General features: G+C 42.3%; 1 protein-coding gene across 4 annotated transcripts in view; it reads right to left on the bottom strand.

Annotated features, from left to right (window-relative positions):
* The window catches only part of CA8 (carbonic anhydrase 8), a 217,758-nt gene that overhangs the window by 75,266 nt on the left and 125,970 nt on the right, over positions 1 to 16,522 (bottom strand). For all 4 annotated transcript variants that reach the window (XM_049700156.1, XM_049700158.1, XM_049700157.1 and 1 more), the window contains 2 exons: positions 16,057 to 16,248; positions 3,059 to 3,183 (listed from right to left, as the gene is read on the bottom strand). In XM_049700156.1, the coding sequence (XP_049556113.1) occupies positions 3,059 to 3,183; positions 16,057 to 16,248 (317 nt within the window). The remainder of the gene's footprint in view (positions 1 to 3,058; positions 3,184 to 16,056; positions 16,249 to 16,522) is intronic.

Genomic DNA, 16,522 nt, shown 5'->3' on the forward strand with positions numbered 1-16,522 from the left:
CCTGACGGCAGTACAGAACAGGGGGATGCTGGGAAGTTACCTACTTATCTCCACATTAGGCATCTCATTCCCTCCCAGACTATTCTACGTGGAGTCCCTCTCTCCTCTCCTTCACCAGCTCAGCCCTCTCCGCCTGAAAACCCAGCTCACTCTTCACAGCCTCCATTAAAACAAAACAGAAAGCACCTGACTCACAGCTATGCCCCTCAAACTCTGTGCACCCAAAAGACGGATGCACTCCACAGGATCCAGCAGTAAACGAACATCAGATGACCGACAGAAGTATTTTCTCTAGGACTGGATCAGAGATAATCTGGGACAACAAAGAATTCAAGTATTATTCATCACCTATTTTGGAAAAATTAGTCAGAAATTCCATCATCATAAGTATAAATACTTCTGCAGAAACAAAGCCTCACCCCCAGAATTTAATCTCCACTCAACACAAACCATTACCTGCGCTTAATGGACCAGGGCAGTTAAAACTTCACCAAGTAGCAGGACCAGTCTGCACGCTGGGTCCAAAATTCTACTCGACTGTGGGGCGAAGAGCACACATCACCAACTAGCCTAATCTCATGGAGCTTCCCGAGGCTATAAATTCTGTGTGTCACAGGCAAAGTCACTGAATCCCCTCCGGAAGCTGGCGCCGACCCATCTCTCCCAAAATTTTTGATTATGAGACTGTATCTCTGAAGGCTGACTGAGATGAAAAAGCTTTTCAAACCCAAAGAAGAGGGCAGGGCCGAGGCCCTGACAGCCCAGTGTTTTCCTGCCCCTCCTCAGCCCTCCGCTACCCTGCAGGTTTAACTATTTGGGATTGTCTTGTGTCCTCCCTCCTCTTTGATATGTTCTGGTGTGAACTCTTCCCTTTCACTTTGGGTGAGGACAGGGCAACAGCCAGAGGTGACACACAGACAGGGCTGAATTGTTTCAAGGCACTAGAAGTGATAGGATGTCTGTGGGAACTGAGAAAAAAGCCCCTGGAAAGGTTAACATTTGAAGACCCAACATCGCCCATCAAGGTCTTAAAGAAGCTGTCTCCTCTTACTGTCCTCGGCATCACATACCACATATATTATTCAACACACTGCAACCGTTTTTCCCTCCATCCTCGAAACAGTTAATATTTCACTTTTTTTTTTTTTTTTTTTTTTGGCTGCTTTGGGTCCTTGTTGCTATGCGTGGGCTTTCTCTAGCTGTGTCGAGCAGGGGCTACTCTTCGTTGGGTGCGTGGGCTTTTCATTGCAGTGGCTTCTCTTTGTTGCAGAGCATGGGCTCTAGGTGCATGGGCTTCAGCAGTTGTGGCACACAGGCTCAGCAGTTGTGGCCCACAGGCTCTAGAGCACATGCTCAGTAGCTGTAGCACAGGGGCTTAGTTGCTCCGCGGCATGTGGGATCTTCCCGGACCGGGGCTTGAACCTGTGTCCCCTGCATTGACAGGTGGATTCTTAACCACTGTGTCACCAGGGAAGTCCTAATATTTCACTTTTAAGACCTGAGTTTTTTTAATGAAAGGGATATTTGGGGCTTTCAAAAGAAATTTTTTAATGATTATTAAAGTAACATTGAGAAATACTTTCTCTAACTTCATTCTTTAAGGCACATATATCATTTATATAAGTTAACCAGTAGTGACTTCCAGGCAATGAGGCAGGCATGGACGTGGTATCTGGTCAGGAGCAATTCCATACTTAAGTATGTGCAGTTGGGAAAGACAGACAAGGAAGACTGGTGTTTCGGCAGCCCCTGAAATGTACTATTACTTGACACTGATGGGCTATTTCCCAGGAGAGAACTGCGGTCCTTATAGAAACAAATATGAACAACAGAGACATCCTGTCAATTTCACCAATGTGGGTTGTCTCTGATGTACCTGGCACTGCACTAAATGTTGGGAGTAACACGGAGAGTGAAAGGGAGACTTTTTCTTCAGGAGCTGTATTAGCTTGGGCTGCAATAACAAATTATCATAGACCGGAGGCTTAAACAACAGAATTTATTTCTCCCACTTCTGGAGGCTTGCAAGTCCAAGATCAAGGTGCCGACAGAACTGGTGTCTGGTGAGGGCACACTTCCGGGCTTGGAGATGGCAGTCTTCCTGTGTCCTCACCCGGCAAAAAGCAGGGAGAAGCAAACTCTCTCTGGACTCTTATCAGGGCACTAATTCCACTCACGAGGGCCCCACCTTCATGACTTCTTCTAATCCTAATCACCTCCCAAAGGCTCCACCTCCTAATACCATCACATCAGGGGGTAGAGTTTCAACATATGAATTTGATTGGGGGGGTGGGGATCACAAACACTTCAGTCCATAATAGGAGCCCACACTCAGTGAGAAGGACTCTTTAAACACTAAAGGTTACAATGTATGAGATCAATGTCACAGCAGCAATCCATCAAGGACACTGGGAGCACAGAAGAAGAAGGAATTAGTTCTGCTTAGGGAAGGAACTCAGAAGAAGTCCCACGGAAGAAGGGATACTCTAACTAGATACTGAAGAAAGAGCTGGAGTTGGCTAAGAAGATAAGTAGGGGAGAAAACTCTTCAGACAAAAGAAAGACTCTAAAACTCTTTCTCTCTCTCTCTCTCTCTCTCTCTCTCTCTCTCTCGCTCTCTAACTGCTTGAGGCGAATAAAACCAACTTACCAATTTTAACCAGAGTTAAACCAGACTTTTAATTACTGTTGAGGTTTCTCCAGAAGTTATTTGTTTTCAGCTTATCATCTACTCATAGCATCCACAAAAGTGACCTCCTGAATTTGCAGAGGCAGCAGAATTTTTACAACAGTAATAATACTAAGATGAAACTTAATAGCATAGATTGCCGTTATAACCAACAGCCCATGCGCATTCTCCAAGCCCACTAAGGCTGATGGGAAGCCTCATTTGCTGCCCCAAGCTTATATTTCATGGAGCACTTTTTTATTTTAATATATTTAATATTGATTACATTCAAGAGCTACACATCTACTTTTAAACTAAACCATTTTCAGTAAATCGCTGAATACTTTACATGAACAACAAAAGTTTTACAAGCTGATTTGTTCTTCTTACCTCCATGGGAAAAGCTTTGAAATTAACTGTGTGCTCAGAACCACGCTGGTTTTCTCTTCCCCAATGAAATCTGACTTCATACAGCTCAAATTCATGCCCTTGAGGCAATGGACCTCCAGATAGAACTGAAAAAAGAAAATAACATATTTAATTACATCTCAAACACATTCATCAGCACATCACTATAAACACTAGGGACATTTTTTTGCCAAAAAGGTCTCATGAGCTCTACAGAATAAATTCACATAACCAAAATGAAGAGTGAATCACAACTGTGAGATGAATTTATACTGTCATCTTCATACAGTAAAAGTTCAAAAATAACTTTTACTTTCAGTAAAAGTTCTGAAATACTTGGGAATGATATGTATATGTTAACTTCTTGTGTATTTTAGGCATAGGAGTTGACAGAAAATAAACACAGTAGCTATTTATACCCCCCGACACTTAAACTTATCATTGATCAGGGGACAAGAATATGGTCTGAGTCTCAGGCTGACCAATAATTCGCTATAGACCTATCAATAAATTGAACCTTGTTTACAGATAATCCATTTACACGAGCAGGCTTTCAACTGAGACAACAGATGTCAGCCAACAAAATTATCCATGCAGTGGATTATTATTAAGCCAATCTGATTTTTCAACAATGAAATCACATTTTTAAAAAAGCAATCTATCATCCAGTGTCACATAAATGTAAACAAAATTGTAATAAAATATTAACAATACTTAAAATATTAAATTTAGTTCTATGGGGCCCTGTCTCTATGTCTCATTTCCGGAGATAACCCAGAACTTTGTCCCAAATAAGAGCACTCTAAAGGATGATAAAAAAAATACATCTTGTCTTGAAGCAACAAAATACTTTGATTAGTTAACACTCCCTGATATCATATGGAAAAACCTGACATAAAGTTTATTACAAAGGGCCAATTTTGACACAAATAAAGGTTGTTTGCATTCTTCCTGTTAACAAAACTGTTCATTCTAAATGGTATCAGCTAAGAATTATTGGTTATTTTCAGCCAAGGAGCTGACAAAATTCACCCTCTCCCCCAGATGTGGTCTCTTTGAAAGAGGTTAGTGTTCACACGTGGACTGTCGTTGTGCAGGAAGCGACGGTGGCCCCACTGCACATCAGCTTTGTTCTCCATCCTTCCTCTAAACTCAAAGGAGAAGAAGGGGAGTTGGTGCAGCCATATTTGTTTGGTTGGTTCTTCATCTAGTAACTTTTCCCCCAAAGAATTTAAAGCTGCTTCCATCAAAGTTCCTATCCTGCAGCCAGATGGCATAAATCAGAAGGAAGAGCAAAGGGCAAACAAAGACAGAGGCAGAAAAGAGACGGAGCAATGAGACCATGGCACAGATGAACATCTCGCAGACCTCGCTGAAAGCGCCCTACAGATTTGGTGCTAAGCCTCCCTCCGGCTCCAACAAAGAAGAAAACCAGCAGCAGCAAAAAGGGACTTTAAGTTTTCAAGGGTTTAACCCTCACATCTGGAGGAAAGGGAAGTGCAATGATGGCCTTTAGGGTGACACCATGTTGCAAAATTGTAATGTGTTCCTCATGCTTGGTCTTTTTTTTTAAGTTTTGATGCAACTCTGAGGGGTCGGTGTTATCATCCCATCGATGTGGCTGAAACGGGTTGAGGGTGAACAGCCCTGGTCATCCAGCGAGCCAGCTCCAGGAACCTGGGACTCGAGCTTGTGACCCACAGCCCGCAGTGAGACGGGGAGACCGTGCTTTCGGTGCCCGTGAGCATGACCCAGAAAACAGTGGTCTTTAGCCATGTAAATACATGGCTAAAAAGGGATCACTGAATCTAGAACCACAATGCAGGCTCACTGCATCTTCTTCAATAACCATCATGCTGTGGACTAAAGAAGGTCTAAAGTGTTTTGATTTCAACCAGCGTGCCACAGCTTCTGAATACCCTCCAAACTCATTCCCTTACCACGGTTGTCCGAACTGGGTCTTAAGAAAAACTGGCAAAGAGGCCTGGAGTCCACCCGCTGTGTACCCCACCTCCCAACCAAAAAGAATAAATGGGAAAGGCTTCTTGGGAGTCCTGGGTAGCAGGTAGATGGGCCCGCGGACTGGACAGCTGGAGTTTGCCAAGTGGAATAAACTGGAGCTTTGTTTTCCCAGACACTCCAAGGACCAACTTAATGGAGGGAGCTGAGCTCTGCTGGAGTAAAGAGATAAGATGACCCCTCCTGAGGTCAAGGAGAACTCCCCAACTGCAAATGCACAGAAAGGCTCCTCGGGAGTCAAAAAGGGAGGGGGCGTTACCCCATTCCACGCTGGAATCGATCTTGGCAAAAAGATGCACACACGTACCTAGGAAGGACCCTAGGACAGGTCAGGTGTGGGAAAAGAAAAAAGATAATCGGCCCAAGGTAGACAAAGAGCCGGAAGAACTGCCCTGTCTAAATGATTCAACCACCTCTTTACTGTGCTTCTCCTCATTAGGGAGGACACCCACACCCTTTCTCTCCGGGTGTGTATTTCTGCCTTGCTCCTGTCTTAAATAAATAGTTTCTCTGTGTGCTCTCCCACATGTTGCGCTGTGTCTCTGATAATAAACTCTGTATCTGCTTTTGCAGTTTTTGCCTTCTTGAGAAATTCATTTTTCAAACAGGGCAAGAGCCAGGGCAACTTTGCCTCTAGCCTCTAGCCCCTGGTAGACTAGCAGCTAGGATTCCTGGTTTTCACTCAGGCTACCTAGGTTCCGTTCCTGGGCAGGGAACTAAGATCTCGCTTCAAGCCACTGCTCACCACTATCTCCCCGAGATCAGTCTCACGCTTGCTGCACCCCAGCCTGCACCACTTGAAATGGAAACACCCTTCACCTTGTGGGTCTACGACCCGACTTGAGGCTTTTGTCTTGGACCAGCTTAGCTCCACACGGCCAAGGGAAAAGAAACGGGAGTACTGTGGAATGAAGCATACGTGAGATCGGAAATATATTTTCCCAAAACATTTTCATCAGGTACACACACACACATACATACAGAGTTTCTGAAACTGTTACAGAGCAGTCCACCAGTAATTTCTTATAGCAATGGATGAAGCTGATTCTGTCCGTGATTTCAGGGGCCAAAAAGAGATCTGTGCTTCACACGTATACCCCTCACCTGACCAATGGCCAATATTTCTTTAGATTAAACCTTGGGAATAGAACTGATATTTTAAATGCCCTGGAAATTCAAACTGCACAGATGTATGTCTTACTGGGGAGAAGTTCCAGGCCCACAGGGGTTCCACTGAAAAATATTTCAACAAATATTTTTTGATCATCTACACTGTAACAGGCACCATATTCAGTGTTTAACATACATTGATGTTGGGCTTCCCTGGTGGCGCAGCGGTTAAGAATCTGCCTGCCAATGCAGGGGTCACGGGTTTGAGCCCTGGTCCGGGAAGATCCCACATGCCGCGGAGCAACCAAGCCCGTGCGCCACAACTACTGAGCCTGTGCTCTAGGAGCCACAACTACTGAGCCCGTGTGCTACAACTACTGAAGCCCACGTGCCTAGAGCTCATGCTCCGCAACAAGAGAAGCCACTGCAATGAGAAGCCCACATGCTGCCACGAAGAGTAGTCCCCGCTCGCCACAACTAGAGAAAGCCCAGACGCAGCAACGAAGACCCAACACAGCCAAAAATAAATAAATAAAATTTTTTAAAAAGATACACTGATGTTGACAAAACAGACAAAATTTACCGGCTTCATGGATCTTACATCCTATTGGGATGACATGCGAATTTATATATTTATGAAGATCAGACTTTTACTGTGATGTTTGGTCATTACATGGTCATTATTTCAAAAAAATTATAATGAAACCAGATCCTCAGGGTCTTACATTCTATTGGATTGAAAATGAGCACAAAGAAGGGAAGCGTTTTTCCCAAGCCTGGTCCCCAGGGAGAGGTGACAAAGGGGCAGCTTTCAGCCAGGAATTGGCTCTGGTACCTTTCACTTTTGCTGCAGAAGAATAATCCAAAGTTAAACCGCACTAAAATCGCAAGGTGCTGCAAAGCCATAAAAAATGACAAAATCATGAATTCAGAATTTTATGAGGTGCCAGGTAAAAGCATTACCTGTTCATCCCCCAAGAATGATTGTGTTTACAGACCACAAATAAATAGCAGGTCTCTTTTATCCATTTGGAAACATCCTCTCAAGGCATTATTCTTCCTTTTGACCATGTCCTTGTTTTATGAGAAAACTACTCATACCACAAGAAGAGCACTTTTCCTACATTTATGAAGATCACATTTTGCTTAGTGATATTCTGTCACTATGTGGCAGGTTTATTAGTTGTGGCGCCATTATGTCAAATAAAATTACAAGGAAACATGAAACTCACACTGACGACACGCTACATTTCCTGAGAATAACAAACTTGTGAAAGGAATACAGCATACACCGATGCCATTGCTACACCTCCGTTGTCTTTAATCCTTCTTCTTTGATAGGCACGGCTATTACGCTTATAGACATAAAACAGTTCCTTTCAGAAGCTTCTGCAAAATATGGGAATCCCATAGAGACATGACATATATACATTTACCTAAATCCATTTAAGCTTCTATAATCCTTTGCTGAAAACAGACTTGCCAGATAGTTCAAAAGCTGTTTGCTAGAAATGCAAATCAAAACTACAATGAGATATCATCTCACACCAGTCAGAATGGCCATCATCAAAAAATCTAGAAACAATAAATGCTGGAGAGGATGTGGAGAAAAGGGAACACTCTTACACTGCTGGTGGGAATGTGAATTGGTTCAGCCACTATGGAGAACAGTATGGAGGTTCCTTAAAAAACTACAAACAGAACTACCATATGACCCAGCAATCCCACTACTGGGCATATACCCTGGGAAAACCAAAATTCAAAAAGAGTCATGTACCAAAATGTTCATTGCAGCTCTATTTACAATAGCCCAGAGATGGAAACAACCTAAGTGCCCGTCATCGGATGAATGGATAAAGAAGATGTGGCACATATATACAATGGAATATTACTCAGCCATAAAAAGAAACGAAATTGAGCTATTTGTAATGAGGTGGATAGACCTAGAGTCTGTCATACAGAGTGAAGTAAGTCAGAAAGAAAAAGACAAATACCGTATGCTAACACATATATATGGAATTTGAGAAAAAAATGTCATGAAGAACCTAGGGGTAAAGCAGGAATAAAGACGCAGACCTCTTAGAGAACGGACTTGAGGTTATGGGGAGGGGGAAGGGTGAGCTGTGACAGGGCGAGAGAGAGTCATGGGCATATACACACTAACAAACGCAGTAAGGTAGATAGCTAGTGGGAAGCAGCCGCATGGCACAGGGATATTGGCTCGGTGCTTTGTGACAGCCTGGAGGGGTGGGATGGGGAGGGTGGGAGGGAGGGAGACGCAACAGGGAAGACATATGGGAACATATGTTTATGTATGACTGATTCACTTTGTTATAAAGCAGAAACTAACACACCATTGTAAAGCAATTATACCCCAATAAAGATGTTAAAAAAAAAAATAAAAAAATAAAAGAGAAAAAAAAAAAAAAAAAAAAGCTGTTTGCCCCTCATTTCATTTGAGTTCAACACACACGTTTTGAGATGGTCTCCATGCCCACCCCTGTGCTGACCACTCAGTGTATAAAAGGAAGGATATAGTCTCAGCACTGGCAAGGCATTCTCTGTGCTTAAGGCACTAAAGGTGATTGCACTGGGGCAGTAGGGGAAAATGCACAAGGCACTCAGAGGGCGCCCAGCAGGGTCCAAGCCAAAACCAAGGCCGGTGGGGGGTGGTCAGAAAGTCAGGGAAGACTTTCTGGAAGAGATGACAGCTAAGCAGAGTCTTAAAGGGTAAGCTAACAGCAGAAGTGAGAAAGTACATTCGGAGCAGAGAGAAGAGGCTCAGAGAGGCTCAGAGATGGGAAACGGCCTGAGGGTACTCCAAGACAATAAAGTCAGAAGTACCCAGTGGCCAAAGGCAGGCCTCAAGGTGTGAACATCAGGACGGGATGGCAGCTCACGTGGAGGGGCTGGAGTTTATCGTGGAGGGAATCATCGTTAGCTTTTAAGCAGGAGGCTAATATTTTTGCATTTTAAAATATTACTCCCAGGTCCCAGGTCTGGGACTTCCATGGCGGTCCAGTGGTTAAGACTCCACACTTCCACTGCAAGGGGCATGGGTTCGATCCCTGGATGGGGAACTAAGATCCTGCATGCTGTGCGGCGTGGCCAAAAAAAAGGATTAAAATATTACTCCCAAGGGGACTGCTCTGGTGGCGCTATCAGATTGCTATCATCTGTACCAATTTGAGGAACCTGGGATTAGAAGAATTCTAGAGGTTTCCTTCCAATCACGTCCCTCTCTCAATCCAGGAATGCTGTGTTTCGCCACTATTTATTTTCAGAATGTGAAGCTTTTACTCTTGAGTGAGTTTCTCCCACACAGTTGTAAGGCTAAGCCTGTAGATGCTATTACCTAAGATTCTGTAACTTGTTGAAACCAGTATCATCTGTAGAGCCTCCAAGTTTCCAGAATTTGGAGTTCTCTGGCCTTCAGAGCTACTTGTTCATATGTGTGTAGCTATGTATAAAAGCTTCATTTTAAAGAAGAAGAAAAAAAAGAATCCGCATGCCCATGCAGGGGACACGGGTTCGAGCCCTGGTCCGGGAAGATCCCACATGCCGCGTAGCAACTAAGCCCGTGAGCCACAACTACTGAGCCCGCGTGCCACAACCACTGACCCTGCACTCTAGAGCCCGTGCTCCGCAACAAGAGAAGCCACCGCAGTGAGAAGCCCGCACACCGCAACGAAGACCCATCGCAGCCATAAATAAATAAATAAATTTATTAAAAAAAAATATATATATATATATATATATATATTACTCCCAGGTCTGCATGGACAGTGTACCAGCCAAGAGCAAGCGCAGCTGTTGAAAAGGCTGCTGTCACAGCCGGCCAAAGACAGTGAGGCCAGGAGACAGAGGCTGCTGAAGCCACAACTCCAACGTGCAGGGACACCAACGCCAGTGGTCCCTGATGTGTCCCCCGAAGGATCAGAGGCCCCCAAAGTTCATTCTCAATAGGTTTAAAGATTTTATAGCCTCAGTTTAACTTTTAAGGAATCCCAAATGTATTCAGAAAGCATTCCAAAACTAGTATTAATTAGTTTTTTTTTAACATTTGAAGTCTTAAAACAATCAATATTTTTTAAACAGTCCTTAGCTTTTAACCTACAGCTTTATTTCATATTAAAGAATAAATATCATCAGCTCATAAGTGTAGCACTAACATAACAGTAGGGAGAGGAGACCAGTTAAGCTGGGTCTGTATAAGCAAAGTGAAGGGGGTGAAGGCAACTGTCCAGGTAATTCAAGTCCCCCAAAGTCAGCTAATAACACATATAATCATAAGTGAATTCAAGTTTTGCTCTCCTGGTTGCCCTCATTTATAGGAACTTCTCTGAGAAGAGACAAGTGAATCTCTAATTCTGGTAGTAAGCGATAAATAAGTATATGTATTAATGAATGGAGGGCTATCATATGAGGACCAGTGGAAGGAACTAATTATGTCCGGAAGGAAAAATGGCAACTCCACGGTATGATGATGACAGTCAATCTTTTACAGAATGTCGTGTGGAAGTACAATTTTATGTGTTCCATGTCAGTCCAGCATCCCAAAATAGAAACAAGGAGGGCAATCCCAGAAACTTTTTGATCTGGGGAATTACTCAAAAGCAAAATGGATCTCCTCAGTGAGGAATGATGAAGCCACCCAGCCACTTGCCAGAAGGTCTGAGATATGGGGGCTGGATTGGGGGCCTCCAGGGGCCCATCCCACTCATTGAATATGATTCAGCCCCTTTCCTAAACTGATGGGCTGCCTTAGTGGAAATCAGAACACTGAAGAAAGTAGCATACAGTCTGTGTGAGTGAGCTGCTGAAAGGTGATTGTATCACAAGAGAAAAGGGTGGAGAAAGAAACTTTGAGAAATCCTATCATTTAAGGTTAATGGGGCATGAAGAACTGGCAAAGGAAAGGCAGTCAAAATTAAGAAGAAACATCTATGACGTCATAGAGACCAACAGGAGAAAGAGTTTCCAAAAATTCCATTGCAAATGCAGCAGAATTAAAGTATTTTGAGAATTTTAAAGTGGCCACTCGAGGGCTTTCCTGGTGGCGCAGTGGTTGACAGTCCGCCTGCCGATGCAGGGGACACAGGTTCATGCCCCGGTCTGGGAAGATCCGATATGCCGCGGAGCGGCTGGGCCCGTGAGCCATGGCCGCTGAGCCTGCGCGTCCGGAGCCTGTGCTCTGCAACGGGAGAGGCCCCAACAGTGAGAGGCCCGCGTACCGCAAAAAAGTAAAAATAATAAAAATAAATAAAGTGGCCATTCGATCGTAGAATAAGATTATCAGTGACGTTCGTTTGGGAACTTTCAGCAGGGGACTGGGGCTGAAAGGCTCCTGTTCGTGACATGCCTCAAATTTAAAACCCCAGGTAGGGTTACTATATATGGGAACTATACCATTAGGATTATTTTAAAAGCTTTAATTTAGTAAATGGAAGCATTTAAATTATGCTACAATTGTTGTAATTCTTTTTGGTAATTCTTTATCCTTTTTTAATATAAACAAAGCAGAACAATTTTTTTAATTGTGCTTATTCTACAGATATTTTTATTTAAAAAAAAGCAGCATCCAAGGAAACTTCAATGCATTATTACCAAGTGAAAGAAGCCAAGCGGAAGGCTATAAAACGTATGATTCCAACTATATGACACTGTGAAAAATGCAAAGCTATGGAGACAGTATAAAGATTAGTGATCGCCAAGGGCTGGGGAGAGGAAAGGAAGAACAGAAGCGCAGAGGATTTTTAGGGCACTGAAACCATTCTATACAATGCTACAATGGTGGATTCGTGTCATGAAACATTTGCTCAAGCTCATGGAATGTAAAACACCAAGAGCGAACCCTAGTGTAAACTATGGACTTGGGCGCTGAGGGTTCAGCTGTCAATGCAGGTTCACTAACTGTAACAGATGTACCCTGTGGTTACACTGTTTTGCCTGCGGTCAACAACCAGATGCTGCCAGCCAGGTGTGAGCCATCACACCCCTCCCCTCAGAGAAATCCATAAACCTACAAAGGCTGCTCCAACAACACAGCCTGGTCCTATGTAATCGTGTTACTGTGACATCCACCAGACCTCAATCCCTGCCCATGTGCAGAGCCTCTGATTCAGTTTTTAGACCCATTCCTAAATATGAACAGAGAGCCAAAGATCGCTGGACATCTGAGGAGAATCTCCAACATAGAACAGAGACACCAAAACAAACAGAAGAAGGATCCCAGAATAAAACAGAGACATACTGGAAACAGAAAAGAAAGCAATACAGAAGAGAATGAAGAAAGATCCTATAATCATGAAATAAATACTGGTAGTCATATTTTCTTTAATTCATAGAACACAATTTTTTAGAAATTAAAAATATAAGAGCAGAGATTAGAAGTTTAATAGAAAGATAGAAGTTGAGGAAATCTACCAGAAAGTAGAAGAAAAAGACTTAAAAAAAAACAAACTTATCAATGAAATAATATAGGAAAATTTCTAAGAAATAAAAGACAATTATCCTGACTGAAAGGGCCCACCAAGGGCCCAGCAGAGAGACACACAAGGTATGCAAACAATTACTCTCACAAGCCCTTCTTCTCAGCAAGTTATTGGGAGATGAACTGTAGGAGGGAGTAAACCAACAAATCCCTGAAATGAGGGAACAACCTCAAAAAGAGGATGTCTTATCATCCAGGAAACATGGAATTGGACACAGAGACAAGCCAAGGGACTTACTAGGCCTGAGGTCCAGGGAGCTGTGGGTGATGGCAGTCCAGATGGGCTGAAGAGGGGAAGGATGGATGAGAGGACTGGAAGGACTTTTTGAATGTCCTGGGAGAAGATGTGCCTGCTAGACATCAGAGAGTTTGGAAATGAAATCATGACGGATAAACAAAAAACCAAAGAAACAAAAATATACCAACTCTGGGCAGGGGCAGGGGGGAACCCCACATTATTCAATAAAGGAAACAGAATATAGTCTCAGCTGGAAATGACAGTTACACAGTCATAATAATAAAAACACTGAGCTAATTTAAATAACAACTGTAATTTAAGTACACAGGGACGATGGCGGGGGCAAACCCATGATGGGGGAGGGTAATAAGAGAGCTAGACTCGTCGTCCATCATAGGGAGTTCACAGATATCTTAAATATCAAAGCACAACAGTATAAATATGCTATTAAGAAATGTGGAAGTGGGGCTTCCCTGGTGGCCCAGTGGTTGAGAGTCCGCCTGCCGATGCAGGGGACACGGGTTCGTGCCCCGGTCCAGGAGGATCCCACATGCCGCGGAGCAGCTGGGCCCGTGAGCCGTGGCCTCTGAGCCTGCGCGTCCGGAGCCTGTGCTCCGCAACGGGAGAGGCCACAACAGTGAGAGGCCCGCATACCGCAAAAAAAAAAAAAAGAAAAGAAAAGAAATGTGGAAGTGACAGCAGGAAAAACAGCTAAGAGATGAAAGTGGTCGTAATCAAGGCAAACAATTTTAAGTGGGGAGGGGTGGGTTATAACCAGAAGCAGAGACAAATATAGTACTAGCCAACTATTTAAATTATGTTTACATTCTATCTTGATAAAGATAAAGCTTGAACTAAATAAATGAAATACAGGGTGTTCAGGGCTTGCAGACCATTCCTTTGAAAAACTTATATATGCTAGGAAGCAAATAAATAAGCTGGTCCAGACATGGGATTGTTTTGGTTACGTTTTTTTAAAGCTTGGAGAAACACTGAAAGGGAAGAAACAATGAAGAAGTGATTATACTGGCAGAAAGGAGACAGGCATCTGAAGGAGCAAGGTCTCCAAGGAGTCAGAAGTAAGGGGTCTGGAGTGTGCACGTCAAATCAGACCCAGACAAAAATACAGACAGCTCTTCCTCGGCGGTCAGGGTGGACCCAGTGGGCCGAGAGTCGAAACACTGCTTGATCGGCTCTGTTCTGGGAGGCGATAGGGGGCCAAGGAAAAGGTTGAGAAGGCTTGAGAAGTTACCAGAAGAAAATGGTCAACTCAATGTGATGGAGTAAATTTGATCTTCGAGCAGGAATGGACACAGAGTCTTAACTGCCAGCGTTTGGACTCAGTCATTCCTCTACGCTCCCATGATACTTTATAACACCATGTCGTATTTACACTGATGCTCTAAACGACTGTGTTTTCATCAATATGAATCCTCAAGAACCTTCTTATCCATTTGTATACAAACCAACATTCAATCACCATGATGCTTGATGTGAAATGCAAGTTAGTTGTATAGATACATAAACGTTTATTTCCAGAAGTGAAAAAGCATGTCAACATACCAATAAACCTTAAAACGTAATACCAACATTACCTTAAAATGTTTTTTATGTCAGGACAGTCAGCATACAATAATTTTACTATATATTTTATAAATAATACATAACGTCCCATCATAGATAACCCCCCCAAAAAAATCTGATTTAAGTTCAAATTTACATCTGAAGCTGTCTTCTTTGACTACATCCACACAACACCTAGATTCTGTTTTGGGTGACGCCCACACCTTGACTAGACTCAGAGCAGCTGGGAAGACTCTAAGTTAAAGCTCAGGAACATTCACAATGAATAAAATATCCATAGTTGGTAATCAATACCTGCCCTGCCTCATAATAAACCCAAAGATTTTATGGCTTGAAATATCAAATTTATCGATTCAGAATTAATTTGAGTACAGTTGATCTCTGTTTATCAAATGCTTCCTAGTATTTCAACGTACTCCGTATTTTACGTTCTTTCCAAGAGGGAAACAGAGTTATTATTCACTATGAAAAGCAAGATATTAATGCTAATTTTAAAATATTCCACTCTCCTCTCTCCTACATTTGAGCCAAAAGCCAATTTCCTTGGTAATTACCCAACAGCTTTTCTAAAAAACATTTCAGATCCATCTCAAATAGGTTCAGAGGGGAGGAAGAGAGTTAAAAAATAAATGAGTAAAAGAGCTTTGTTTGCCATTTAAATCTTTTGCTGAGTTTACAGGCTGTTTTTGATTGCTATTAATTAAAATTCTTCTTGTCATATTAATTTAGCAGAGAAAATTAATTTGGAAAGTCTATCTTGAATGTCAGATTATGTCAATAAATCCTAATCTTTAGTTTTACAAGTTAGTAAAACAGAGAATTATAATTATCTACATGATTTATTTTTTTGTTTAAAATGGAAAGTTTATTTGCTCAGTACACCAAATAGACTGCAAGCACTGTCATGACAAATATACAGAAATATGCAGATCAACATAAAATAGTAATTTAGTTTAAATGAAGGGAAATCTCTTTAAATGTTATGACAACGTACTCCCAAGAATCTTTTTTTCAGTTAATTATACATTTCAATAAAACAAACGGTAATGAATTAAGTGGAAGTTAGCTTGTGAATTTTTCTTAAAAATAAAAATCCAACCCTATTAATTCATATCCGTTAAACACTCTAACTAAAATCTCCAAGTAAGTGTCAAAGGAGATGAAGTTAGTTACCTTTTTTGCTTGAACAGCCCCAAGGAAAATGGTTACTACAAATACAGCAGGCAAACTGTTAAGACCGACCAGTCTAGAACATACTGTTAAGCTAATCAACACTTTAGGACAAAATACAGATTGGTACACTTGTGTACCACAGGGCTGGACTTTGACCAACTAAGGTTGTCATCACACAACATGGAACAACCAACTGACACCTTTCATCCTTCCAAAAATGTTTCAGAAAATTATTCCCCTAAAAAATGCATTTTATAGTCTATAAAGGTATCCTGACAACAGAGCTAGGTTAGTTCTACCTTTAAGGTTACACAAGCTCTATAAACTTCTAGTTTAAGAAGCACGCAGAAACATCTAAAATACCTGATTTTGACTTCAGGATAACCTGAATGGCGTGCCCATCGTTGGCGACCTCACAGTCCCGGCAGACCACGTAATTCGGGGAGAGGCGGACATCCAGCAGTGAGGGGTCATATCGAGCTTCTCTTGAGTTCAAGTTAATGGGAGACTGGTACTCCCCATTAGCATCCGGAAACACCAAGCCCCACTCAACACCTGAGGACAAAAGGAAGCAAACTTAGAACAGACTGAAAAAATAAGTTACAGCAAAATGTAACATGGGGAAAACTAGTTCAAACACTGCTTATGATCCTTGCCATTATTAAGAAGGTTATGACTACTGTCCCTTTACAGATAAAATATGGTAATAATAATGTGTGTGAATTCTTGCATTCATATTTTGAATGATCTAATGTTATCAAATAACACATTCAAAGTCCTAGACTAATAAGATATTCTATTTGCCTACACAGAGGTACTAATTTATGGC

Source organism: Orcinus orca, chromosome 17, assembly GCF_937001465.1.
Source record: "Orcinus orca chromosome 17, mOrcOrc1.1, whole genome shotgun sequence".
Taxonomy (NCBI): domain Eukaryota; kingdom Metazoa; phylum Chordata; class Mammalia; order Artiodactyla; family Delphinidae; genus Orcinus; species Orcinus orca.